This window comes from Nyctereutes procyonoides, unplaced genomic scaffold (genome assembly GCF_905146905.1).
Source record: "Nyctereutes procyonoides isolate TBG_1078 unplaced genomic scaffold, NYPRO_anot_genome, whole genome shotgun sequence".
Classification (NCBI taxonomy): domain Eukaryota; kingdom Metazoa; phylum Chordata; class Mammalia; order Carnivora; family Canidae; genus Nyctereutes; species Nyctereutes procyonoides.
In genome coordinates, this window is record NW_026575124.1 from 4,276,956 (window position 1) to 4,303,177 (window position 26,222).

General features: G+C 42.8%; 1 protein-coding gene across 11 annotated transcripts; it reads left to right on the plus strand.

Annotated features, from left to right (window-relative positions):
- Positions 1 to 3,904: 3,904 nt before the first annotated feature.
- On the plus strand, positions 3,905 to 26,219 carry PCBP2 (poly(rC) binding protein 2). Of its 11 annotated transcripts, none has more exons than XM_055336941.1 (15): positions 3,905 to 4,060; positions 6,431 to 6,573; positions 7,145 to 7,168; positions 7,260 to 7,292; positions 7,638 to 7,754; positions 9,569 to 9,700; positions 10,912 to 11,040; positions 12,328 to 12,402; positions 14,248 to 14,340; positions 15,486 to 15,527; positions 16,767 to 16,839; positions 17,345 to 17,383; positions 18,318 to 18,373; positions 19,449 to 19,618; positions 26,011 to 26,219. In XM_055336941.1, exons 2-15 carry the CDS (start codon positions 6,505 to 6,507, stop codon positions 26,045 to 26,047), a joined length of 1,089 nt encoding a protein of 362 aa, XP_055192916.1. In that variant the 5' UTR covers positions 3,905 to 4,060; positions 6,431 to 6,504; the 3' UTR covers positions 26,048 to 26,219. The 11 variants fall into 11 exon arrangements, with proteins under 11 accessions (XP_055192916.1, XP_055192917.1, XP_055192914.1 ...); XM_055336942.1 differs by having other exon boundaries at positions 18,321 to 18,373; XM_055336939.1 differs by having other exon boundaries at positions 10,912 to 11,039; positions 12,315 to 12,402.
- Positions 26,220 to 26,222: the final 3 nt, after the last annotated feature.

A 26,222-nucleotide genomic window follows, 5' to 3' on the forward strand; every position in this document is an offset into this window, starting at 1 on the left:
GTTTGATTCAAAATATTAATATTCTGGGGCCCCTGGCTGGCTCAAAAGAGCGTACAACTCTTGATCTTGGAGTTGGAGTTCAAGCCCTATGTTGGGTGTAAAGATTACTTAAATGAATAAAACTTAAAAAATTTTTTTTGAAATGTTGGTATTCCAACATTTTCTTTCTTTTTTTTTCCCCCTGACATTTTCTTATTTCCTTTCCTCTCTTTTAGTATTTGGTCTGTCCCTTACCTTTGTAAATGACAGACTTCTCTTCATTTCTGTCTCATATTGTTTCTAATATACCACCCCAGGGAACTGGAATCCCCAAGCTTTGGGAAGCTGTTCCTACTGAATTGGGGTTGCCCAATAAAACTTTGTAACATTAAGGCCAGAACTGACACCTAAAGGACTTGAGCGAGGTTCAGTAATAACCATGTATTTGCTCTCTCCTAATTTTGTCTTACTCCAAGCTGGAGCCCTTCCGGTTTTTTTCTGGTTTTTGTTGTTCTTGTTGTTTTATAAAAAGTTTTAATCTGGAAATTTACAGACATATAAGAGAAAACAGTTTAATGAACTCCTATATTCCCATTACCTAACCTCAGGAATTATCAACATTTTGCCAGTCTTGTTCCATTCCACATATTGTTTCCAATTTTTATTATAAAAATTATTTTTTACTTTTTAAAAAATTTACTTATTTATTCATGAGAGACACAGCGACAGAGAGGGGCAGAGGCAGAGACACAGGCAGAGGGAGAAGCAGGCTATGCAGGGAGCCCGATGTGGGACTCAATTCTGGGTCTCCAGGATCACAATCTGGGCTGAAGGCAGCGCTAAACTGCTGAGCCACCTGGGCTGCCCTAAAAATTATTTTTTAAAAGTTTAAAGAATACGACAGTGATTACCCATAAACCTACCACCCACACTAAACAGTTCTTAATCTTTTCCCATATTTGCTTTGATATACCTATGTGAACCATTTGAGAGTCTTGCATACATCATGATCCACCACCCATAAATATTTCATCATGCACTCATAAAGAACATTTCTCCTACATAACCACAATCCATTATCAAACTTAAGAAAATAATTTATTTATTTTTAAGAAAATAATTTCTAAAAAAATTTTACTTAAGTAATCTCAGCATACAATGTGGGGCTCGAACTCACAACCCTGAGGTTCAGAATTGCACATTCTTCTGACTGAGCTAGCCAGGTGCCTCTCACACTTAAGAAAATTAACAATATTTCCTAATATTAGCTAATATTCAGTTTATTTAAATTTTCCTCAATTGTCCTGAAAATGTCATTTAGCTATTTTTAATTTTATTTTTTTAAAAGATTTTATTTATTTGACACAGAACACAAGCAGGGGGAAGGACAGAGGGAGGGGAAGAAGCAGACTCCCCACTAAGCAGGGAGCCCAATGCAAGACTCCATCCCAGGACCCAGGGATGATGACCCAAGCCAAAGGCAGACACTCAACCAACTGGGTCACCCAAGCACCTCTATATAGATATATTTTTTTAAGTAAAAACAAACAAGAGCCACATATTGCATTTTTATTTATTTATTTTTTTAATTTTTATTTATTTATGATAGGCACACACAGAGAGAGAGAGGCAGAGACACAGGCAGAGGGAGAAGCAGGCTCCATGCACCGGGAGCCCGACGTGGGACTCAATCCCGGGCCTCCAGGATGGCGCCCTGGGCCAAAGGCAGGCGCCAAACCACTGCGCCACCCAGGGATCCCCCACACATTGCATTTATTATTGCTTTTTAAATTTTTTTCTTACCCACCTCTTCTTTCTTTCCCATTACATTGCCTTTTTATTATTTATTTATTAAAAATATTTAATTTATTTATTCATCACACACACACACACACACACACACACACACACACACACACACACACAGAGGCAGAGACCCAGGCAGAGGGAGAAGCAGGCTCCATGCAGGGAGCTGGATGTCGGACTTGATCCCAGGACTCCAGGACCACGCCCTGGGCCAAAGACAGGCACTAAACCTCTGGCCATCCAGGGATCCCCTACATTGACTTTTTAAAGAGACTGGGTAGTTTTAAGATTTATTTATTTAGGGATTCCTGGGTGGCTCAGTCAGTTGAGTGTCTGCCTTCTTCTCAGGTCATGATCCCAGGGTCCTGGATCCAACCCTTCTGGCTCCCTGCTCAGCGGGGAATCTGCTTCTCCCTCTGCCCCTCCCCCTGCCACTTGTGCTCAGTCTTTCAAAATAAATAAATAAATAAATAAAGAAGATTTATTTGAGAGGTGGGGAGGGGCAGAGGGAGAGATATATAGATAGATAGATAGATAGATGAGAGAGAGAGAGAGAGAGAGAGAGAGAGAGAGAGAGAGAGAAAGAGAGAGAATGTCAAGTGAACTCCCTGCTGAGTACCATCTCAGCACCCTGGAGCCAAAATCAAGAGTTGGCCGCTTAACCGCATTCTGAGTTGGCCGATTATCTCCTTGCAGTGTGATGTATTTAATTTATTCCTTTATCCCTCATAAATTTCCTATACAGGGGATCCCTGGGTGGCGCAGCGGTTTAGCGCCTGCCTTTGGCCCAGGGCGCGATCCTGGAGACCCGGGATCGAATCCCACGTCGGGCTCCCGGTGCATGGAGCCTGCTTCTCCCTCTGCCTGTGTCTCTGCCTCTCTCTCTCTCTCTCTGTGACTATCATAAATAATAAATAAATAAATAAATAAAAATAAATTTCCTATACATTGCAAATTAGATTTAAGGGTTGATTACTTTAAGATTAAACACTTTTGACAAGAAGACTTAATGGGCGATGCTATGTATTTATTGTATCTCTTCAAGGACCACATAATGTCAAAGTTGTCCAGCTGTTAGTGTTGCAAAGTTTGATTACTAGGGTAAGGTGGTGATTATCAGAGCACTCTCTCTCTCTTTTTCTTTTCTTTTTTTTTTTTCTTTCTTTCTTTCTTTCTTTTCTTTTCTTTTTTTTTTTTTTTTTTTTGCTTTTTGGTTGTTGTTTTTTCCGTGCCATTTGCCAATAATGTGAGTGCTGATATTTGGCCCCGTGATAATATCCTGTTTCCCTAACAACCTTTCACTTAAAGTTTTGATGATTGATGCCACCGGCTTGAATGATTGTTTTCATTTGGGGTTGCAGGATGAATGGGGATTTTCTTCTCATTCTTTATACATTAGGCTGAAATCTTAAAAAGAAAAAAAAAAGTTTTTCCCTTATCAACCACGGATGGACTGCAGTTCTTTCTAAGAGGGAGTAAATGCTTAATTCTTTTCCTTTTCAGTACTAATTTTCAGAGTAAAGGAGTTGGTGTAAAAGTTGCCTGCAGTGTGCCAAAGTAGTTTCTTTTAATCTTTCTTTTCTTTTTTCTTTCTTTTTTTTTTTTTTTTTTGATGGATCACAACACACTACTGGGTTTTTCCCGTCTCTTCTCATTCTTCTCACTCATCCCTTGGTTCCCTCTTGTCTCCTTTATCCATGGCGCCTGCCAACTCTCTCCGCACTCAGGCCTGGGCTTTCCGGTCCGGCCGCTAGGGGCCGCTAGCGTCCTCCTGTCCGCGCGCTGCCGCTCTATCCCAGGCTCGGCCGCCGGCTACCAGGCGTCGTCTCGCTGGTGCCGACGCTGTCCACGGAGCCGCTCTAGGCTGCCCGGAGGCCGTGCGCATTGTGTGGGGAAGGTCTGGACGACGCAGTCGCCTCGCCGGCCCCCGGGGCGGTTAGCGCTTCCGGGGTCGGAGGGTGCGCGGGGTTGAAAGCGGGCCGCTCCGCCCCGTCCCCCTCCCAGACCAGCAGAGGCAGCAGCCGGAGCAGCCGCAGCCTGCGCCCTCTCCCGCCCGCCCGCCCTCCGCCCGCCCGCCCGCCCTCCGCCGCCCTCCACCCGCCCCGGGGTCTCTTTCCCCCTTCCTCCTCCTCCTCCTCCACCCCCCCCTTCCTCCTCCGCCCGCCCGCGGGGCCCCCCTCGCCTTCCCGCCCGCCCCTATTGTTCCGCCCCCGGCCTCCCGCCCTTCCCCTTCCCGCCCGCTCCCCTTTTCCCCTCAGTCGCCTCGCGCCTGCAGGTAAGCTTCAAAATTCTCCCTCCGCCCCCAGCTATAGCTCTGTTTCCACTCTTGCCATCTTTCTCAGCGGGCTCCGGTCTCCGTCACGAGCCCCGGCCTCGCGTAGTACCGCGTGAGCGCCTACCCCCTCACTCTGGCTGGCCGGCCATTCACGCGAGGCCCTGGCTCAGGCGCGGCCTAGTAGGCCTCGCGCAAGGCCTCCCCCCTCCCCCCGCCTTTTCCCGGTGGCGGCTGCGCAGGAGTCAAGGAGGGCGCGCGCGCGGTAGGGGGGGCGGCGGTGGATTTGTTGGTTGAAGGGGGTGGGGGGAGGCGATGGCCGGCTTGCTGGCCGGGCGGGTGAGCGCGGCTCCCCGCGGGGGTCAGGCGCTGGCGCAGCCACACGAGGAGGCGCTACTAGCCCGGCCCCTCCCCCTGGATCGCAGCGCCCCCCCCCGACCGAACCGTTTATTTTTTTTTCGTTCGCCCCCCCCCCCGTTCTCTCTTTTCTAGTGGAGGGATGGGGGGGGCATTTTTTAATTGGAAAATGCTTGGATGACCGAGGGGAGGGGGGCTGCGGAGTTAAAAGAAAGGGTAAACGGGCTCCCAGTTCCCGAGTTATTCAGGACGTTCTCTCGGGGTAACGAATTTCGAAATTACAAAATGCTTGCGGATGTAGACCCAGGCCGAGCTATTTATAGGAGAAGGGGTAATGGACTGCAGGATTAGCAGCTGGATTCCTGGGATTGGGCACACTTATATCGGCCCAGCCAGGAGAAAATGACAAGGATTTCTTGGATGTTCGGAGTTAGAAATGCTCCTTTGTGCCTTAATCACGAAATGGCCTTCTAGTAGATTTTCAGTGTTCTTGTCCTTTCGTACTTGCGTTACTGTGCTGTTTGTAAAGTGATTCCCCTTATATTTGAGCGGAGATGAGGAGTTAAACTGCCAGTATTTTACCATATCTTAAAAAAAAAAAAAGTCATTCTTACAGACGTAACTCTATCTCCCCCCCCTTTCATCACCCCCCCCCCCCCCGCAGCAGCACTGTTGTTTTTCCATGAGTGAAAAGTGTTGAATTCTGGGATTTTGCCAGCAGTTAATTCTATTTTGAAGATGAGGGAATGAGGTGCCTTGGGGATGCAAAGCCCATCTTTTAAATCGGGCTCTGGAGGTAACCATGGGGCAGCTTGCCATATACAGAATGATCTGGCAGCAAGTTAAACACCTCTTAAAAATTTAGGGGTGGATTTTGTGTTAGAGCAAAGTTAAAGCGGTAGCTGTTTTGTGAAGGGGGAAAACTCGCTCTGGGAGAGATCATTGCTGTTGAGTTTTGAAGGGATGGTTGCTAAAAATGTCACTGGAGAAATTTATCAACTTTGGAGAACCTTTTTAAAGCTAATGCTGTTAGGTCCTAAGGAGGTATCCTAGGGAAAAAGGTATATCCTAAAACCTTTTCTTTCTGCATGTAATCTGTTACTCCAAAACTGAAATATTGGGAACATTGTTTAGGAGGACAGAAGCTTTCTCTGTGGGAAAGGTTCAATACCCCTGTTACTTGAAACGATTCTACAGTAAATTTTCAGCAATACCAGTTTTATTTTCATTGTTTTCTTTGGAAAAAAATTTAAGACTTAATAGATTTGAATAAAGGTGGAGTGGTAAAGCTCAATACACAGAAGCAAGGAAAATTTTCAAATCTGAGTGATTATCAGGTTGGGTTGGGGAAGGGAATAGGAGAAAGGACTCAGGCAGTACTTAATGTATTGAGTCTTTTCCCAAAGGGGAATATGGAACCCTAGTCTTCATAGAAGGCTTTCAGAAAATGCATTTTTCAGTGAGGTTGTTGATTTAAATCTTATTAAAATTATTTGTTGTCATCTGTCAAGATTTGAAATTTTAACATGAGTTAATCTCAATATTTTTACCTAGAAATTGCTACAAATAAGAAAACTTAACATGTCCTTTCTAGCTTTCAACCTGATCTGCTACCTAACAGGGAGGCAAAAGGTCATCTGCCTCTCTGTAGTTGGTTAGAGTGAGGTTTGTCCAGGTGTTTCTGTATCCTGTCAAAGCTTATTCTGCCTGAAGGACAAATGCACATTCAGCAGTTCCTTTACAACCATTGCCAATTGAAGGAATCTTCCTCATCCCGAGTGAGAGTCAGCGGAAACCCTACCATTGAAGGAGAGCTGACTGAAAAGTCTCCTTCCGAACCGTAACACAACCTGAGCTGTAAATGGTTGTCATTAGTGCAGTTGTGCTGGGTATATACAAGCTTGCCACCTGATAGGCTGTCTTTTAAGGAAAAGACTCAGAAGACATTTGATACTGATGAAATGACTTTTCTCCTATTTTTTTCCTCTTCTGATTTTGGTCATATTTGCATTTCAGTTTTTGGCTTTCACCCCCACCAGTGACCAAAGACTTGACCACTCAAAGTCCAGCTCCCCGGAACACTGCTCGACATGGACACCGGTGTGATTGAAGGTGGATTAAATGTCACTCTCACCATCCGGCTACTTATGCATGGAAAGGTATGCACCAGCTTGGGAAATTGGGTCATAGTAACTGCTCAGGGAGAGGCCAGGAAGAGAGGGCATGCATCTTGGAGCTCATCAGATTAGCACTGTGGGGCATCTGGCTTTTAGCACTCTTCTCTATCAGCGTAGATGAGAGTGTAGTGGGAAAATGGACAGACTTTAGTAGGAAGCTCCACTGAGCAGGAAAGGCTTAACTAGAGGATGGAGCCAAAGACTGTCTCATATCTGGATAATAAGATTTTGTCGGTGGAGGTTGCTATAGCTTGTAATAAGTACATTTCCTCTGCCCAGACAATTTTGGGAAACTTTAAGGGGGGGAAGGTGATATCTGGTACTTTAAAAAATAACATTAAGCACAATAGCATTTAATCATTCCTGCATCATTATTCCTTCAAAGTTCTTGGATATCTTCATTTATGTTTTCTGCAAAGAAAAGATGAAGCCCATTCACTCCCTTTCTCTGTAAATCTTAGTTTTCATTTGCTTTGGACAGTTAAAAATTCCTTTTCATGATAATGAACGCTTCGAGTTTCCTCTTATTTGACGCTAGTTTTCTCCATTGCAGGAAGTTGGCAGTATCATCGGAAAGGTAAGACAGTTTCACTTCAACTCTAATTACTGTTTAGTCAGTCTGGGTTGAAATAGCAGTTGGAGCTCACTCTTGACTTTTCCTCTTACAGAAAGGAGAATCAGTTAAGAAGATGCGTGAGGAGGTGAGTTATGTGGGGGAAGGTTAGGGACAGTTAAGTCCTTCAAGGCAGGAATTTTCTTTAATGAGTGATTATAAGGGGGAAGGCCTCAATAGGAAAATCTGGCATTTTTCTGGCTTGGTTATTTGTAATGGTGTATAGTATGCTGGAAAATGTAGTTTGGTAACTTAGTTCATTCAAGCATTAAGGCAGCTTCTGTAGTCTGAGGACGAAAATGAGCAGTATTTGAAATGATACTGTGTCAAGATATATGGGCAGTTCCTTGCTTATTTGGGGGTGGGCTGCGTATTCTATATATTCTCAGATCTTTTTGTCTTATTTAGCTTTTTGGCTTTGTTTTTTATCCAGAGTGGTGCACGTATCAACATCTCAGAAGGGAATTGTCCTGAGAGAATTATCACTTTGGCTGGACCCACTAACGCCATCTTCAAAGCCTTCGCTATGATCATTGACAAACTGGAAGAGGTTAGTTGTTCCCCCTCATTCTGTACTTAGTGTCCGTTTATTTATTTTTTAAGATCTATTTTGATTTCATTTATTTTTGGGGAGAGTGCTTGCCCTCGTAGTGGGGGAGGGGCAGAGGGAGAGGGAGAGTCTCCTCAAAGCAGACTCCCTGCTGAGCACAGAACCTGATGCAGGGCTCAATCCCAGGACCCTGAGATCATGACATGAGCCTAAATCAAGAGTTGGCTGCTCAACCAACTGAGCCACCCAGGCACCCCTCCCTGCTTAGTTTTCCTTTTAAAGTGCTTCTAAATAGCTTAATGATTCTCTGAGAGCTTTTTAATTGAAGAACAGAATGGATCATGAATATCTACAAATATCTATCTCCCCTACCTTCAGTGTCCCCAGAATTTGAGCATAAGTCACTTGAATCATTAAGACAAATAGTTTGACTGTTGCCAGGGACTCAGCATAAAAAATTTGTGTGAAAAACCAGCATCTTTTATTTTTTAACCTAACAGTTTTTGAAAGTATGACAATACTATATTACTAAACGTCTCCTGATTTATAGTTGAGTGAACTTAAATGTGCTTTTGTTAGGTTCCTTGGTGAACACTAACATATACTATAAATAAATACAGATAACTTTCTGCCTTTGGCACAGTTACGTTTTTATGAAAATCAGTCTGATAACTTTGTGTCAGAATATGTTTTATAGGTTTTCAGAAGCAAAATATCCACGCCAGAGGTTTTTTGTTAGAGGGATGCTTTTGGTTCACCAAGATATCTTAACCTTCAGACACTGAACAACCATTGCCCTAGGTCTTGTCTTGAATCCTCCCCCTCTTCAGTAATGCTGCTAATCGTGCATTTGACACCACAGTCAGAGGAGAACTGTTGGCTGCTGCTTGGTTGGTGGTTAGATACTTAATGATGCCTGAAATTTTATCATGGCCAACATCAGAAATGTTATCTTTTGACCTGCAAGGCCCTGCTATCCAGAGCCTGGAGCTTAAACATTCAGAAAAATCTATTCATACTTTTAACATGTCCTTGACTTTAAGGGCTTATGTTTAAGCACTTTCTAGGTCTAGTTACTATATAGAGATTAGGCTGAGAAGTGATGTTTAAACCACTTAATCTTCAGAAGGCTAAATTTAACTAGGTTAAAACCATGACTTTTTGGGATGTAGCATATAGTTAGGGGAAAGATGGTGGGCTTTGGAGTCTTAAAATCTGCAGCTTTTTAGATGTGATTGGGATGAGTAATCAGCCTCAATTTTATTATCTGTATAATGGTGATATTACCAAGAAATTAAAACCATGATACAAAAAAATAAAAATAAATAAAACTATGATACATAGAACTACACTACTTAATCTTCTTAGTTACTGAAGAGGACAGAATTGGTTTTTTGAATTTTGGATTCCATTGTTCCATCTTTCTCTTTAATATTTTATTTAATTTTGACTTTGATACTGTTTTACTTTGCAGTCAGCTCTAATTTGTAAAACTACAAATCACTTTTCTTCCTATGAAACCCCCCCCCATGCCTTCCATGAAAGAAACTATATTTAAGGCTAATTCTGAGGAAGTTTGTAGGTGTTTTAATCTTTTCAGAAATAGTTGTTCAGGGGGTGGGAGGGGCAATATTTGAACTTTTGCTGATGGTAGATCACGACATAATAAATATCCCTCATAAGGTTTAAAACAGTTTTATTATTATAGCAGTCATGAGTCTCAAGGATCTGCTTAGTGTATGTGCTACCGAAGCGAGCACCCCAAGGATCTGCTTAAACTTACATTCTTTTTTCTGATGAATTTCTTTTTGAAGGACATCAGCAGCTCTATGACCAATAGCACAGCTGCCAGTAGACCCCCAGTTACCCTGAGGCTGGTGGTCCCTGCTAGTCAGTGTGGCTCTCTCATTGGGAAAGGTGGTTGCAAGATCAAGGAAATACGAGAGGTTGGTAATTTTTGTGGTCTTCAAAATGTTTATTCTAAATGTGACTTCCTCTATTAATAGCTCTTAGTATGGCTAGGGAAAGTTTGAAGTTGAGATGAAGATTATTATTGAAGTACCAGTCCTAGATAATTACAATTTGATTCTGTACCAGGAAGAAAAGGATTGTACCATTGATACATACATAAAAATGGGTAGTTTTTTTTTTTTAATAGTTCTCATATGTCTTACATCAGAAAGTTAACCAGAATTTCTGTCAAACATGACCTGTTTGTTTTTTAAGATTTATTATTTTTATTTTAGACAGTACTGCTGTGCCGGGGTGGGGGCAGGGTCAGAGGGAGAGAGAGATTCCCAAGCAGGCTCCATGCCCAGTATGGAGTTGACATGGGGCTCGATCCTACTACCCTGAAATCCTGACCTGGACCGAGATCAAGAGTTAGATGCCTAGCCGACTGAGCCACTCAGGCACCCCTTGTTTTCATTTTTTTATTTGGTAATTTTCCATGAGACTACATACTTTTTTTAATGTCTAAAAAGATTACAGTTTGATAGGTAATATAGCAAATATTTTCCTTGGCCAAACTCCTAAACATAGCAAGGGGAAAACAGGAAGGTATAATAAGATGTAGCTGTAATCGTGCTCCCTTTTAAACTGTGGAATTTACATTGAACTATGGAAGCTTTTAATAGTATCTGAGAGTTACTGAATTGGATGTTGGAATGAAATTTGAGTGGCTCCTAAAGGAGTTTTCAGGAGCTTTATTGTACATGCCATGAGAGCATGGATTTTGGTTTTGTTTGACATATTCCAAGCAATCTGGAATGGTGCCTGACACGTAGAATGGACTTAATATAAATATTTGTTCAATAAGAGAATGAAAAGTAGGTGATACTTTTGGGGATTTTGTTTGATGGCCCATGAAGCTATCATTAGCTGAAAGGAAACTTTAGAAGAGCCTTTTTGTTGAGAGCAGCTTAAATTTAGGCTTTTATTCAGGATTATTCTTGACTTTCAGAGGCTAATTTATTTATAACTGTGATTAAACAGTCTTATCTGGAATAAGGGGAGAGTGGGAAGGGAGAATAAAAAGGGTAAAATAGGAGATGGGATAAGTATTTCTACTGAATGTTAGACTCTAAAATTGCTACTTGGAATTAAAAGAGTTTGAGCTGTTTTTATCTGATTTTTAAAATTTCTTTTTACCCCAAAGAGTACAGGGGCTCAGGTCCAGGTGGCAGGGGATATGCTCCCCAACTCAACTGAGCGGGCCATCACTATTGCTGGCATTCCGCAATCCATCATTGAGTGTGTGAAACAGATCTGCGTGGTCATGTTGGAGGTAAGCCCTCAGGCTCATGCTGAGAATGGGGGGAGGGTGATTCTAGGGAGACAGACTGATCTATATTTAGTAAGACTAGAATTAGGTGAAGCTGTTAGAAGCTTCCAGTGGGGGTGGGGAAGAGGTTCCCTGAGTTCATATTTTCCTCTCCCCCCCCCCCCAGCTTTGACTTTTCTTGTAGTCTGAGCAAAAATAGAAACTGTTAAGCAGCAGTGATCTTTTGGTTTATAGCAATTCTAGCAGGGTTGGTAGGGGAAGATTTACTACTTGGACTGAGTAGGTAAAAGATGTAATTGGGTTCCTGAGAAGTTGGAGTTGCCTTTTGGATTACAGTATTTTGACTGTGTGCAACTTTGAGGCATTCTTCAAGTTAATTTCCATGTTTTAAGGCAGGATTATATTAAAGATATTTATATAGGAAAATTTGTCCATACTGGTGTTTTTGAATGATTTATGAGGTCCTGGTAGTATATGCTATTCAGTTAAAACAAGAATAGCAAAGTTTTTTTGTTTTTTTTTTTTTTATTTTTTATTTATTTATGATAGTCACACACAGAGAGAGAGAGAGAGAGAGGCAGAGACATAGGCAGAGGGAGAAGCAGGCTCCATGCACTGGGAGCCCAATGTGGGATTTGATCCCGGGTCTCCAGGATCGCGCCCTGGGCCAAAGGCAGGCGCCAAACCGCTGCGCCACCCAGGGATCCCCAAGAATAGCAAAGTTAAGAGAAAATAAACCTTTTTAGAATTGTTACAGAATTTCCCCCATGGTCCATGAGAAAGGAAAATAGAATCTTCAAGTAGAGTTTAGAAAAATGTTGATCAAGCCTTTAAACTGTTTCTTGACAGTGTCTGTATTATCGTAGGCGTAATATTTGGGTACTGTATCTCCTAGTTTTGGCTTCATTTCTTATATAGGCCAAAATGTGAGATCCTAAATTACCAATTACATGGGTAGAAGTTTGTCATGTTCATTAGGTTTATTTGAAAACGTGGAAATAAAAAGAAAAAAAAGAAAACGGAAATAATGCATATATTATTACAGGGTAATCTGCCTTGATGAGAATTAGTGTGAGCTGTGTAGTTCACGGACCCATCTTACTGCTTTAAAGGCAAATAACTGCAGATGATTTGAGATTAGATCTAGCCAGAGACAACGTTGGTAGGTTGAGGGGATGGAAATTAATGCAGTTTTTAATTTAATTGATCTGTGTGAGCTTAAGCCACACAGCTGAAGCAGCTTTGAAACCTTATCTCTTTTTGTTTTTTTCCCCTCTGACTCTCTCCCAGTCCCCCCCGAAGGGCGTGACCATCCCGTACCGGCCCAAGCCGTCCAGTTCTCCAGTCATCTTTGCAGGTGGTCAGGTAAGAAAGTTCTTTTTGGTGGGCTAGAATGAACAGGATTATATTTGAAATGTCAACTTTGCCAGGAGCACACCAGGCCACTCTGCATGCTTGCTGAAACCTGTACTCTGGCCATAGTTTGACCTGCTTTTAGTTTTATTTTTTTGTACTGGAGAAAGCTATGAATGCCAAGCCCTTAATTTTTAGCAGGCAACGGGAGTTTTGTAGGCACTCTGAAGGGGGAATTTACTTGGTAATTTAAAGTGGGTTGCATTAGAAGAAAGGGTTAAATTACCTTGGTGTCACTGTTTCTCTCCCCCACCCCATCCATGCTTTTTTATGTGTGGGGTGTTCTTTAGAGGTCTGAATAAAAGTTGCAAAGAACTGGACCTCTGAAGGAGATTCTGGATGGTGGTCTCAAAATTGGGGGATCCTAAACTTGAGTGTCCTACAAACTTCCCCTTCCCCCTCACCTCACCTCCCCTACTCCTACCCCTTCACTCCCGAACTCCAGTGAATTGTTTCCCCAGGCTCTTAACCTCATAAAATGCTGGTTTGAACCTACATGGCAAATTGAAACCAGCTGGGGTAAGGGTTCAGTGTGCAAGAATAGAAGGGGGAGAGCATGTTGGGCTGTGGTGCTGTGACCTTTGGTGTTAAGAGTAAGAACACCAAGGCACCCCCGTGGCCTCTTTCTACTTCACCCGCCTAAATTCTTGATCCTTGGCACATGGTTTATTCTGAAGTTAGATTTTTATGACAAGAGCATGGATCAGAACCATGGTAGTTTTATGCTTTGTTGGTTAGTATTTATAAGGAGTTAGGTCAGTTTCTTAAGTGTTGGGGTTTAGGTTGAAATAGTGACCTTCATTTTGGTGGCTACCTAGGCAAGTGCATTGCTCAAAATGCCTTTTCCCAGTGAGAGGCTGGCCTTTTATAAGCACATTTAACTCCGTTCCATCTTGTCTTTGAATTGGGGGGAGCATAAACTTGAAGTCCATCTCATTCACATTCTATTTTGAGTTGGCATAAACTGAACAAGATTTTGGGGACTTAGTTTGTCAAGTGCTTTTGGGAGCTTTCACAAATTAATCATGTTACAGTGTTACCTTGAGACAGTTTAGTGCCTTGCTTTGTACAAACCGGATTGGTTAAAGGGTTCTGTCGGTCTGGATAGTCAGGCAGAAAAACAAAGGCCCAGAGTCAGTATAGGAAGGAGGCTTAGCCTTAGGAGTCTATCCTTCTCCCCAGGAACTCCAGGTTCCTGTCGTCTGGATTCTTCCACTCCCACTTGGGATTATATAGAGTCCCATGCTGTGTAACAGCAATCCTCTCTATAATTCTTCATTTCCCTTTCCTTTCCTTTCCTCCTTTTTCCACCCTCCCCTTCTTACCTCTTTGCTTCCCCACCTCCCTCCCCCCCCCCTTATTCAGTTGACCACCCTCTAAAGGCTTGCAGCTTCTTTCATGAGTGGCCCTTATTATTCCTATGGGCCTTTTGAAATGGACTGGTTCATGCAACGTCCACAGATGGACCTGTATCTTTTGTTCCTTTGTGACAAAAGTGGGCTCTATAGGGGTTCAAGTTAATCCCACACACAGATCAGGAGCTGGCATCAGCTCTGTTGCCCCACCCCTTCATTCTTACTGAAAACAGCCCAATTGTGCAGTGTGATACCTGCCACAAGGTAACTTTTTTTTTTTTTTTTTTGAATTCACTGATTGCAGCTCGTTTCAAATTGTGTCGTGAGCTCCTTTTTAAAGGAAAAGAAAAAAATTAAACGACTTTTTTTGTGTGAATTTCATGCTGGTGACAAGGTGCCGGATTGACAGCCCTGGAGACTGAAATCCTCTATTTATCCACAGGACAGGTACAGCACAGGCAGCGACAGTGCGAGCTTTCCCCACACCACCCCGTCCATGTGCCTCAACCCTGACCTGGAGGGACCACCTCTAGAGGTGAGAGGGGATGTTCAGTCTCCAAGGCTCACTCAATCCTTCCGCCTCAGCCGAGACTGCCAACACGCGGGGGGCCAGTGGCGCTGGTGATTTTTGTGCTGTGGACACCACCTGTCCACGGGGACCTGGACTGACCCCCCCACATCATTTCACACAGGCCGCGTAGCCCACCAGATGGTAACACCAACTCTCTTTTTTTTTTTCCTTTTTTTTCCTTTTTTCCTTTTTTCTTTTTTTTCTTTTTTCTTTTTTTTTTTTGTTGTTGTTCAACCCCTCTTCCCCATCTCCCACTCTTCCTATCCCATTTTCACCTTCCCACCCCCACCTGGGTGCACTTTTGGGGGTACTGGCCACTGTGATGTGAAAAGCTTCACATCCTGTTAACCAGCCTCTCCTTCCCGTCCCTTCCTATTTCTCCTCCTTGTCCCCCCACCCCATTGCCCTTAAGACCCAGCTCCCTTTTCGGAGGTTATGGTGTGGGGGGAGGAGGGTGTAGTGGGAGCTGCAAGTTCCTTTTATGGAGGGGGAGGTGGGAGAAGGTGCAGGGTTTAGAACACAGTGATTTGTTTGATTGATTGATTTTGCATTCCTGTGGTCAGCTCCCTAGTGTTAGGTACTCAGCTAGCATCCAGTGCATTTAAGGTTTTTTTAAGGCAGATGTGGAGAAAAATAAGCCAGGGAAAGGGAAGTGTTTCAAAACATGCCACGTAGGTTTGTGCAGATACAAATCATTCATGTCACCATGACTGGTATATGAGGGTTGGGGTGGTTGAGGGAAGAGACCATTTTCCTCCTGCGCTGACTTGTACATAAGGAAAAAGAAGGGGGTTTGGTCAATTGAGGCATTGCTTAATCCCACTTCCCACCTTTCCTTTAAGAAACAATTGTGTATTTTGCCTTTGATTGCAGGGAATATGGCTCCCCTCATAGGCTTCCTGGAATAAAGCATCATATTTAGGTTTCAAAGAAGGCCAACTCAGGTCTGACTGTGTTTGTGAGATACCATCTACTGCCTCAATCTCTGGCCTCCCCCATCTCTAGTTCAACTCTGGCTTCCTGGCTAGTTGAAATCTGTCTCCCCTTCTCCCGCTGGGTGGCTGTCCGTGATTGGTTTTTTAATAGGAACTGTTTTCCTCCTTTTGTAGGCCTATACCATTCAAGGACAGTATGCCATTCCACAGCCAGATGTAAGTTTTGTTTTCACTTCTTGTTTTGAAAAGCTCCCTCTCCCATCCAAAATTATTTCACTCTTTCTTCCACATAGGCAGAAGTGAGTTGGGTCTTAAAAATTTGCAGTATTATTTTCCTCACAAGGTGAACCCCATATTTTGGCCCCTAAGTAATCTTTAATCAGGGTCATAGTAGCACCTTGTTTGCCTTTTGACATAATCATTGGAAATTTGAAGTCGGCAGATTATTAGATTCTGCTTTACCCTGTGTTCCACATTATTCTGTCTAAAAAAGAAATGTTCCATGGTATGTTGTCATTTGTTATTCCAGGGCACAGTTTAAATTGACAGTGGACTGACTGTGCATCTCTTCTTGGAGTCCTTTCCATGGGGGAGGAGTGGGAGGTTGGGTTTGTCTTTGGGTACTCCTCAATTTAAAAAGCATCTGGATGGGTGGGAAAGGGGCTTATTTTGCACAGGGAGGGATAAGCTGAGCATTTTGGGGGTTCAGCTCAATAAAACCTTTCTTGCCACTAAACACTTATGTTAAAAGTGTTGGTATTCAGACTTCGTGTAAGGGCATTTTTCTCTGCACTTTGCTCTGTCATTACTAATCCTTTCAGGTGCTAAGCATTAGACTTGGGAAGTTGGGTTTGGTTCCTGGTTAGTGTTTGGCCCAGGAGGGGGAAGTAGCCTTGAGGAGGGATTGTTTGATGACAGCCAGGGTAGTTAATATAGGCGAAGAACAATAGCTGTAGAAATCCTTTGGAAGGGGGTGGGGCTGAGCCCAGTTTGGTTGCATCTTAATCTCAACCCCTTGCAGTCTCCCTGCCCCCTCATCTCCTTCCCTCCTCCCAGTACTGACAGAACCCTGCATGGTGTGTTTCCCTAGCACCACTGCACAGTTTGTTTACCTAGCCTGTCTGTGCTTGTCCCTGGGGCAACTGTTGCAATGGCTGCAAACACCTTCATTAAGTAGCCCACAAGGGGATGGTTGTTGGGCGGGTGCTGCTGCTTTTCTTTTCACACACCCAAAATGCATTCATTCTCCGGGAGCCCTCTGTACTTTCTGACCTCACCTTCATATTCTGCCCATGCCCAGGATTGTGGGATAAGCCCCATCATTACCCTGTGTCACAGTTTGAGTAGTAGGGTCAACCTGGGGGATCAGGAGCTCTGCATTTTCAAATTTGAATGTGCTTGAGCCCTGGCTCTGTTACTCTTCTAATGCCAACCTCTCCTGTTTCCTCCCTGCAGTTGACCAAGCTGCACCAGTTGGCAATGCAACAGTCTCATTTTCCCATGACGCATGGCAACACCGGATTCAGTGGTATGGATACCTCAGTGTTTATTTCTGTAAGGTGTAGTGCAAGACAGAGGCCAGCCCCAAGGTCTCAGTTTGACATCTTTTTAAAACATACTTCATTACCCAGCATCCTGCTGGTTTAAACTTGCCTGTCTTCTATCGCTAAACCGAAGGAGGTAATGTGTTTGTTAACTTGGTTTTCATTTGGGGTGAGTTATTATTAAAAAAATAAAAAAAATAAGGCCCTGGAAGGTTTGGGGTGAGGTCTGGGGATGCTTGTCAGGCAAAGGGTAGGCTGGTATTTCTTCTAACCCATCCTCACTGCTGCCCCTTTGATCTGATTGGCACCCCATTTCTCTCCACCAGCTATTCACAGATCTGGGTAGAGAATCCATTTGTGCCAAATTGTGTAGTGTTTTTTGGTTTTGTTTTGTTTTGATTTTGGGGCTTTTTTTTCTGTATAAGGAATAACTTGTCCGATAGGGTTAGGATGAGACCACCAAACTCATTTTCACTTGTATCTTAACAGGCATTGAATCCAGCTCTCCAGAGGTGAAAGGCTATTGGGGTAATGATTAAAAAAAAAAATCTGTAGTATTCTACTGTTATATTAATAAACTGGTGGGAGTCTTGTTTCACTGCCCATGACATACCAGCAAGATGCACATGGCAGAAAGGAGCTGAGAGAGCAAAGGGGTGGGCCTGGTGCCCCTGAGGGTCCCTTGATGGATCTGGCCAACCCCCTTCTAAAAATGTTGAGTTTAGCAGCCACAGCTGAGAGCAGGACTAGCTTTGAGAATTAGCCAGCCGGCCTGGTCCTGTCCAGGTGTCATTATTATTGATGGGTATGGGTGTTTGCTGATGGGATTTTTTTTCTTTTTCTTTGGAAAACAAAATAAAAACCAGAACAAATTACTGAGCAATTGAGGAGAAGACAGGGAATAAATCTGGAGAAATGAACTTCCCTCACCTGGCTGCCATTTCATTCTCTTTGACCTTCAAGTGTAGGTTAGGATTGGGGGAGGTGTTAATCTGATACAGGTATATTTAAAGCAACTCTGCATGTCTGCCAAAAGTCCATGGTACCCAGTAACAGGCATGATATTGGCACTGGTGCTAGTGAGCATCAGGTGAGATAAAATTGGAACACAACAGCAGCAGGAAATCCTAAGCAGTAAAGGGGAGCAGTGCAGAAGGACTTGGTTAGATTTTGGTCCTACCACATTCCCTTGCCCCTTGCTTCCATCCCCTTACACCCTAATAGGCTGGGCTTTGCAGGAAATGGCATGAAATCAGCTCTTCTGAGTTTACAGAGGAACCTTTCCAGCATTATTTCTGTACCCCTTTCCCCCTCTTTCCTCCTTGGAGGCTTCCAAGTTAGTGATGAATCCCAACAGCCAGTGCTGGGTTTCCAGTTTGTTTCCTTCTGTTAGGTTAATGTGCAAATCAGTGGGGGTTTGTTTGCTATGCATTGAACTTCCTTGCTCTCTTCTGTCTTTTAGCAGGTTTGGATGCATCTGCTCAGACTACTTCTCATGAACTCACCATTCCAAACGATGTGAGTATAGTTATTAGGGTTGCATGGGATAAAAATAAAGAGTAAATTTCATGCCATTCTTAAGGCCTAGGGAAGGAAATGGGGTTTTTTTAGATCCCAAAAAGTATGTAGAATCATGAATAAAAATTGGAGAAAATTGGTGAAACTATTGCATTGGCATCATGAGTCAGACCCATTTTGTCTCAGCAGATAAAATTCTCATTGGTCTTTGTTTCTTGGATGATCTGAAGCCTTATCCTTAAAGCATCAGTCGTCGTTGAATGTTCTGTCCAACATGGTAGTCACTAATGACGTGGCTATTTAAATTGTGAAAATAATAAACTCAATTGCTCAATCTCACTAGTGACACTAAAGATTTTCAATAATCACCTGTTACTAGTGTTTGCAGTATTGGACAGTATGAATATAGACCAATTTTTACTTTTTCTGAAGGCAAAAGCATTGTAAATTAGCCAGAATTTTTAAATTTTATTTATTTATTTGACAGAGCACAAGCAGGGGGTAGTGGCAGGGAAAGGGAGAAGCAGGCTTCCACTGTGGAGCAGGGAGCCTGATTCGGGACTTGATCCCAGGACCTTGGGATCATGACCTGAGCCCAAGGCAGATGCTTAATCGACTGAGCCACCCAGGCGCCCAAATTAGCCAAAATTCTTATCTATCTATATATATATTTTCTTATCTGTATATTAAAATAGTAATTGTAACAGGATGGTTTTAGGCAATTTTGTTGTCCAAAACCGGAGCCTACCCAGGAGAAACTGGTTTGTTAGCATGTTGGCCTGTGTTTTGTTTTTGGATTAGTACTTTGAGGAAATGAGCCTAATGCTCCTTAGGGTCGGTCAGCTGTGAGTTGACTGACCTGTAGTAGTCAGACAATTTGGCAATAGTGGAGATAGAATCTAGAGCTTGTTTTTAAATCAGTAGTATGTGAGTAGGGTGTGTAGGATGCAGATAATAGTTTCCATTGCCATTATTGTGGACCCAAGATACAGAAGGCTGAAGGGGTGGGATGGAATTTTTGGACCTAGCCGTGCAACTCTTGATTTGGTGTGCCTTGTTGTTTTTCTTCCTTAAGTTGATTGGCTGCATAATCGGGCGTCAAGGCGCCAAAATCAATGAGATCCGTCAGATGTCTGGGGCGCAGATCAAAATTGCGAACCCAGTGGAAGGATCTACCGATAGGCAGGTTACCATCACTGGATCTGCTGCCAGCATTAGCCTGGCTCAATATCTAATCAATGTCAGGTAAGGGTTTCCTCCCTACCTTTTTTTTGTTTATTGTTGGCAACACAAGTAATGTGTGTGTTGGGGAAAGCTACAGTGTATTATTGAATGTGGGAATATTGGGGGGATGAGAGTGGGGGTGGGTGGAGATGGCAATAAAGTTTAAATCTAGCCCTACTTTGATCCCTTCTTAGTGTAGCAAGCAGAAACCGTAACAAGATTGTAATAAATTTGCATGTGGGAGGGGATTAGAATGCTTGTATTTGACTTTGATGGTTTTAGGCATGGAAGGAGTGGAGCATGTCTTCACTAGTAGGATAGTGCTCTGACTGGAGCACCCATACTGACTTAGAAGCAGATGTGGGTCTCTTGATGCACATATTATAGACCAGTATTTCTTTCACTGATGGGGTTTAGTCTCCAAAGCACCCTAATTAAAGTAAGAATAATGAAGTATATATGATAGCAAGACAGTTTCTTGGAAGCAGCCATTATCATTTATTCTGAAAACATCCATTATTTTCAAGTTACAAATGTGTTCCATTGTTCAGAGCTTGTGGGAAAAGGGAGGCACAGGTTTTGGACTGTTTCAGAAATGCCTAGCCTGTTTTCTTTCTTTTTTTGCCACCATCTCATACCTTAATGGCATCTTGAGGTTTTATCTTCCTCACCCAAACCTAGCTGATGTTACTGCACATGACAGCCATAGGACAGTGGGCATCCTACAAGGCATTTATATTTCTTGCTTTCTCAGCACATGTGCCTCAGTCACGTTCTGAATTGCTTACTTACATTGCTAAGCCAGGGTTAGTGCATTTCCCAAGGGGCTTAGCCATCCTTCTCATGTAGATTTTTGTCTAGTTGTCACCTCTGTCATAACTATTGAGTCTTTGCTGTGTATAAATGGTGTTCCGAGTTCCTGAATCTAGTGCCAGGGGAAGGAATTCATAAGTATGAAGTCTATTTTATTCTACTTATACTGACCTTGTATTTATTCCTTTGTCTTTTATCTCCTAATTAAGAATTTATCAATTCCCCAGTGATGTTGACTTTTGCCTTAAGGCTTTTAATGTCTTGAAGTATTACTGGCATTTGTGGAGAAAAGACTTAGTTCTCTGTCTAGATCTGCTTCTGCTACCAAGCACATCAGATTGTTCATGTTCACTGGGAAATGGTAGTAAGCTTTGCAGAGGCTGTTTGCAAAGGTTTGACTTTTTGTTTCTCATTGGGGGTATAGGGAGGGCTGGTCTTGAGTGGTGAGATTCATGTTCTTGGAAGCTGGGGTTTTCTTCTTCTTGGGTAGGCTTGCCGTAAATATTGTTAGGTAGCACTTAAATGAAAGTGACTTGTTTGACCTTTAGGTCAGTGTCAACATTATAAGGAAGCGGAACATCTCCTCCTGACTTTCGTGATTCAGTTGCTCTTTTCAGGACCATCCTTATAAGATGGCTGGCCATTTAGGGGTCATCCTGTTTAATGAAACTGTCCAAACTATGGATTTGGGTCAAAACTTTGTAAAGCTTCATTTAACACCAAAGCAAAGATTGTATATGCACAAAGCTTATTCTGCACTTTCCTATATTGGCCCAGTTCGAATGCAAAAGCCAATTGGTTTTATTCCTTGCAGGCAAGAAAGATTTCTCTGCTTTCAGTAATGGGTTCTGAGCATCTCTGCTCTTAACTGTCAGTCTGAGTCCTTTCTTTAGCCCCTGCTTTATGAGTTGTAACAGTTTCTGGACTTAGGTAAACCAAATGGAATCTTAGGGAGGATCCCTGCCCTTGAAGAGTTCATCGTATAGGATTAGGTTGTCCAGAGAGTCTTTGACAAATACTGTAGTTCTGGCTTAGACACGTGGGCATTTGGGAGCTGCTGGTCATTACAGTTATTTGGACTTTATTTTAAAAGTCGAGGCAGTATTTTTACGCTTTTAAATGAATTTTTCAGGAGGGCTTGAGTATCTTTCAGTTTTGTAAGGTCTGTATTAGAACTATGTTCAGTTAAAAACAAAGGGCTTTTTTTTCTCAGCCCCATCTTCTTACCATAAATGAAACTTTCCTACTTGTTATCTACACTTTTGTTCTCAGCATTATTCTTTGAAAATGCTACATTCTTTGAAATTTTGAAATTAGTGACCTAATTTGGTTTCTTTCCTTTTTACCATCCTGATAACATTGGCTAGTTTACTGCAGAAGATGGAAGCACACTTCAGTATTAGGGTGGGAAGTGTCTAATTCTATAGAATAACATTCTGCACTTTCAAAAGTGATTGGTGGGTATGAGACCTTTGTTCCTCATTTGGAGATTACTAAGAATACTCATTCATTTTCTACTTTGAAATCATTTCCTTCTGACTTTTGGATTGGATCCACGTGTCCGATACATGGAAGTGTGCTCCGTGTGATTCCTTTTCTTAGTCTGTCAGCTTTTTCTTCACCATAGCAGTTTTAAATAGCATTGTGGAATGGGATTTGGCAAAGTATACATTTTGTAGAGGGTGGGCCACAGACTGAAAAAGGGGCAGCTTATCACAATATGGTATTAGGTCTTCCTAATTTACAACCAGAGGCACTTAACAGATAACAAGCGGTTTTTGTCCTGTACTTTTTCCCTTTTGTGGTCTTCCCTTCCACCCACCCTTTTTTTTTTGTTCCTTTTTTCCTCTGTTACAGTTTAGAAAACGCTAAACCCTCCTCCCAGGCAGCCTCCGTCACGATCCCTGATCACCTCAGCATCAACCTCTCTCAACCCTCCACCCCTTCTTCTTCTTCTTCCTCCTCCACCACCACCCCCTCGCTCGCCACAGCGGGGACCTCCGACGCACCCTCCAGCCTCCCCAACCCTCTTCCGACCGCCCCTTGTGTCTCCAGTCTGCTTGGCATGAAACCCATCCCTCTCCTGGCTCTAAATGTTGTGTCTGCTGCTAAGGGTACCGGGGCTTCAGCTACTACCACCACCACCTCTGCCGTGCCATGTGTAACTAACAAACTGAAAGGCGAGAAACAGAGATTCTCCCCTACTGATTGAATATCTTGAGGCACCCCTCAAGTATTTCTTGGTTCATTTTGTTTTTCTTTGTTAACATTGGTGAGAACCAAACAATTGTGAGCTTGTGACCGTTTCCTTTTTACTATTTTGGGGTATAACGGGTGGGGGTGGGGGCAATGGTAACCTGGGGTTAGGGTTAGGCCATTTCATCTGAGTGCCTGTTTCAGAGTCTGACTTGTTGAATTCTCTATCTAGAGCCACAGTTCTTGCTCTTCTTTTTGATTCTGTTACTTTTTTGTAGCTTTATTCTGCATTGCAATATAACAATGTGTTAGGCTCTGTGTTAATGAATAAAAGCTTCTCCGTTAACCTTTTTTTTAAAAATTATTTAATGGTTAAGTTCTCAGCAGGCCGCCTTGGCCGGATTTGTGTTTCTAGCTGTAATAAAGTTGCCACAGTAAGAACTTTAGTTGACTGTGTGCTGTGAAGGGTAAAGGGGTGGGAGCTTGTGACCTGTGGCTACTCAACTAGGAAGTCCATAAAACTTGACTCGGTGCCTGTTTGTGTCCCTAATTCAGCAATAGTCCTTTGTCATTCCCCACAAAAGGAGATGGGCCTGTAGCAGGTTACCTCTTGAGGGGTCTTCTTTAATTGGCATTAAGATGCTTTAGTGAAGACCAGTTTCTCTGACTTCTCCGATCCCTTACCCTGCCAATGGCAGCAGGTCACAAGGGTATCCATCCCAGGATTGTTTCCTCTGGCGAGTGGTTACTCTGAGGATCTTTTACAGAGCATACATACAAAGAAGTTACTTCTTTACCTAGAATGGGATGCAAGTTGAAAAACGTCTAATAAAGTTTGCTGGCTTTTGTCTGCATTTCTCTGAATGAGAAGTACCCTTTTACTGTGACACTGGGGTTAGTCTTGAACAACCAACCTGTAACACCCAAAATTTGACAGGATTCTCCAGTAATCCTAAACCTACCCTGATTAATCAACTAAGTCCCTTTACCTTTCCTTCCATTTCCCTGCCCACCCTTCTGTCTCCCTCCCACCAACCCTGTCATGAGGAGGGAATTACAAATTTATATTTAGAAGGAACTTTTAAGATCAACTGTAACTCACCAGTCAACTCATTTATTGGATTAAAAAAAAAAAAGGCCTTGGAGAATTTCAATTCACAGTTCACGAGTGACTAGTCAGCACTAACCACTTGTGCTTTACTTTTACTCAAGTATACTTTATCTCTCTGAAGCCTGGTTTTTCTTATCCCAAGACCTCTCTTTCCACAAAAGACTAGAAATGCTATAGGTATGATGGCAGAAGCTACAGATTTTTTTCTGGTGATCATTTCCCACATCTCATTTGGTTTATAGTATTAAAAAACCAAACCTAATTGCTCGTAAGTATTGCCGTGTATAATCTCATACCCTTGTGGCTCCTCAGTCCCACATTGGGCCTAGGAACTGGCGTTACATGTCCCAAGTGTACAGGAAGGACTAGAGGAGCAACCTGTTCATCGTCCAGAGAGTTTTCCCTTGCTAGTTGCTGGTTGCTCCTTTATCATGTGGTCCAGTTCTCTCAATAAGCTCTCTCTAAATAGGAGTCCTTTGCCGCCACCACCCCCCCAACCAGGTTTTTATTTTATCTAGTTCTTGATTTGAAGGCCTCTTTAACTAATGAGTACTCCCTAATGGTAGAAGGGTTGCGGGCATGGAAGCAGAATCTTAAGATGCTAACTGCCACCGCCACCTCCAGAGGTGTTTGGTGTTAAATTAAAAAACTTTTCAGCTCCCCCATGTGGTTCTTCTATCATAGAGTCCTAGCATAATAGCATGATATTTTGGTTGGATTTTTGCTTCTTGCCCCTTTCCACATCCTGCCTCAGTCACTGCTTAGGCTGTGTAGAAGTTCTGGATAGCCCTTTTTTGATACCAGAGTACCATCACTTTATTGGATGAACTTAATTTATTTGGGGCCTAGATCTAAACTGTTTCCAGCAGCTCTTTTCCTGAACCTTCACTCCCCACTAAACTCTTGGGTTCAATGCTTTACTGTTTATGTTGCTCTAAGTCATCCTATTCTAGTGTTGGCAAGAATCTGTCCCCCGTAAAAGAACTAATATGCTGATGAGGTTAGAAACACTATTTCAGACTTAAATACGGTTCGTAATTGAAGGACCTATTTCCTGGTTGGTTCTTGGGTGTTTTGTCATGTCCGTCTTTCCCGTCCCTCCCCCCTTTGGCTTTTCATTGTTGTGGAAGGCCTAGAGATGGCAAAGAACATTCATTTTCTCTTGACTAGATACCACAGATAGGTTATACCGATCAGGCAAAAATCCTCATGAAATTTATGAATTGAAACTGAGTCTTACACACTCAGTTCTATTCAAAGCAGGAGCTAAAACTTGATGGGTATGTGATAATCAGCAAGGCAGGCTATAAACGCCTAAATACTTTTCTTTCAGAGCTCAAAATTGGGTTCCAGGACCTCAAATGATATATTTGAGACAGAAAGGCATTGTAGCTGGCTGGGTATGTTTGGCTGTAGAGACCAAAGGTTTCAGAGCTTTTGGAGTGAACCAGGGAATTTTCGAAACATGTTGGCTTCTGCTTTTTAAGTTCTGAAGAGTATAGGTTGGGTATAATTCTTGACTATACTTGCTATTCCTTTTTTCTTTTAACATTCCTTAGTGGTTAAAACTATATAAATTATCTGATAGGAATAGCTTTTACAATGCTAGAGAAACCCAGGACTGAAGCCTTTTTTGATCTGTCTCAACATTAGCCTCATGAGGCTACTTTCAGATAAAGATTTCTGAAACTGCTTTCTTTTTTTTTTTTTTTAAATTTTTTTTTTTTTAAATTTTTATTTATTTATGATAGTCACACAGTGAGAGAGAGAGAGAGGCAGAGACACAGGCAGAGGGAGAAGCAGGCTCCAAGCACCGGGAGCCTGACGTGGGATTCGATCCCGGGTCTCCAGGATCGCGCCCTGGGCCAAAGGCAGGCGCTAAACCGCTGCGCCACCCAGGGATCCCCGAAACTGCTTTCTATCAGTAGCTTGGGAGGAGCTAAAATAAGCTCAGCAGTAAAGAAAAGGTGCTTCTGTGTAGTATGACCCTGTAAGAGGAGGTTTTAGTGTATGCAATATTTTTGGAAAGCATTTAACATCTCCCACGAAGATTCCAAAGGGCATCATTAGAGGAACACCTACAATTGGTAATCAGAATCTGTTTCTTTTGGTCCTCAGAAAGCTTGGATTGCTGGGGTTACAGGATTAATCCAGGAACTCTTAAAATGTCTCCCCTGACATTGAATACTGTGTACTCTTCCTTTACATTTCACCAACCAGACTGCACGTTTCGGAGGTGAGATGCAGCTGGGCATTCAGAAAACTAACTTGGAGTTTATTTTTTGTGTTACAGGCTTTCCTCGGAGACGGGTGGCATGGGGAGCAGCTAGAACAATGCAGATTCATCCATAATCCCTTTCTGCTGTTCACCACCACCCATGATCCATCTGTGTAGTTTCTGAACAGTCAGCGATTCCAGGTTTTAAATAGTTTGTAAATTTTCAGTTTCTACACACTTTATCATCCACTCGTGATTTTTTAATTAAAGCGTTTTAATTCCTTTCT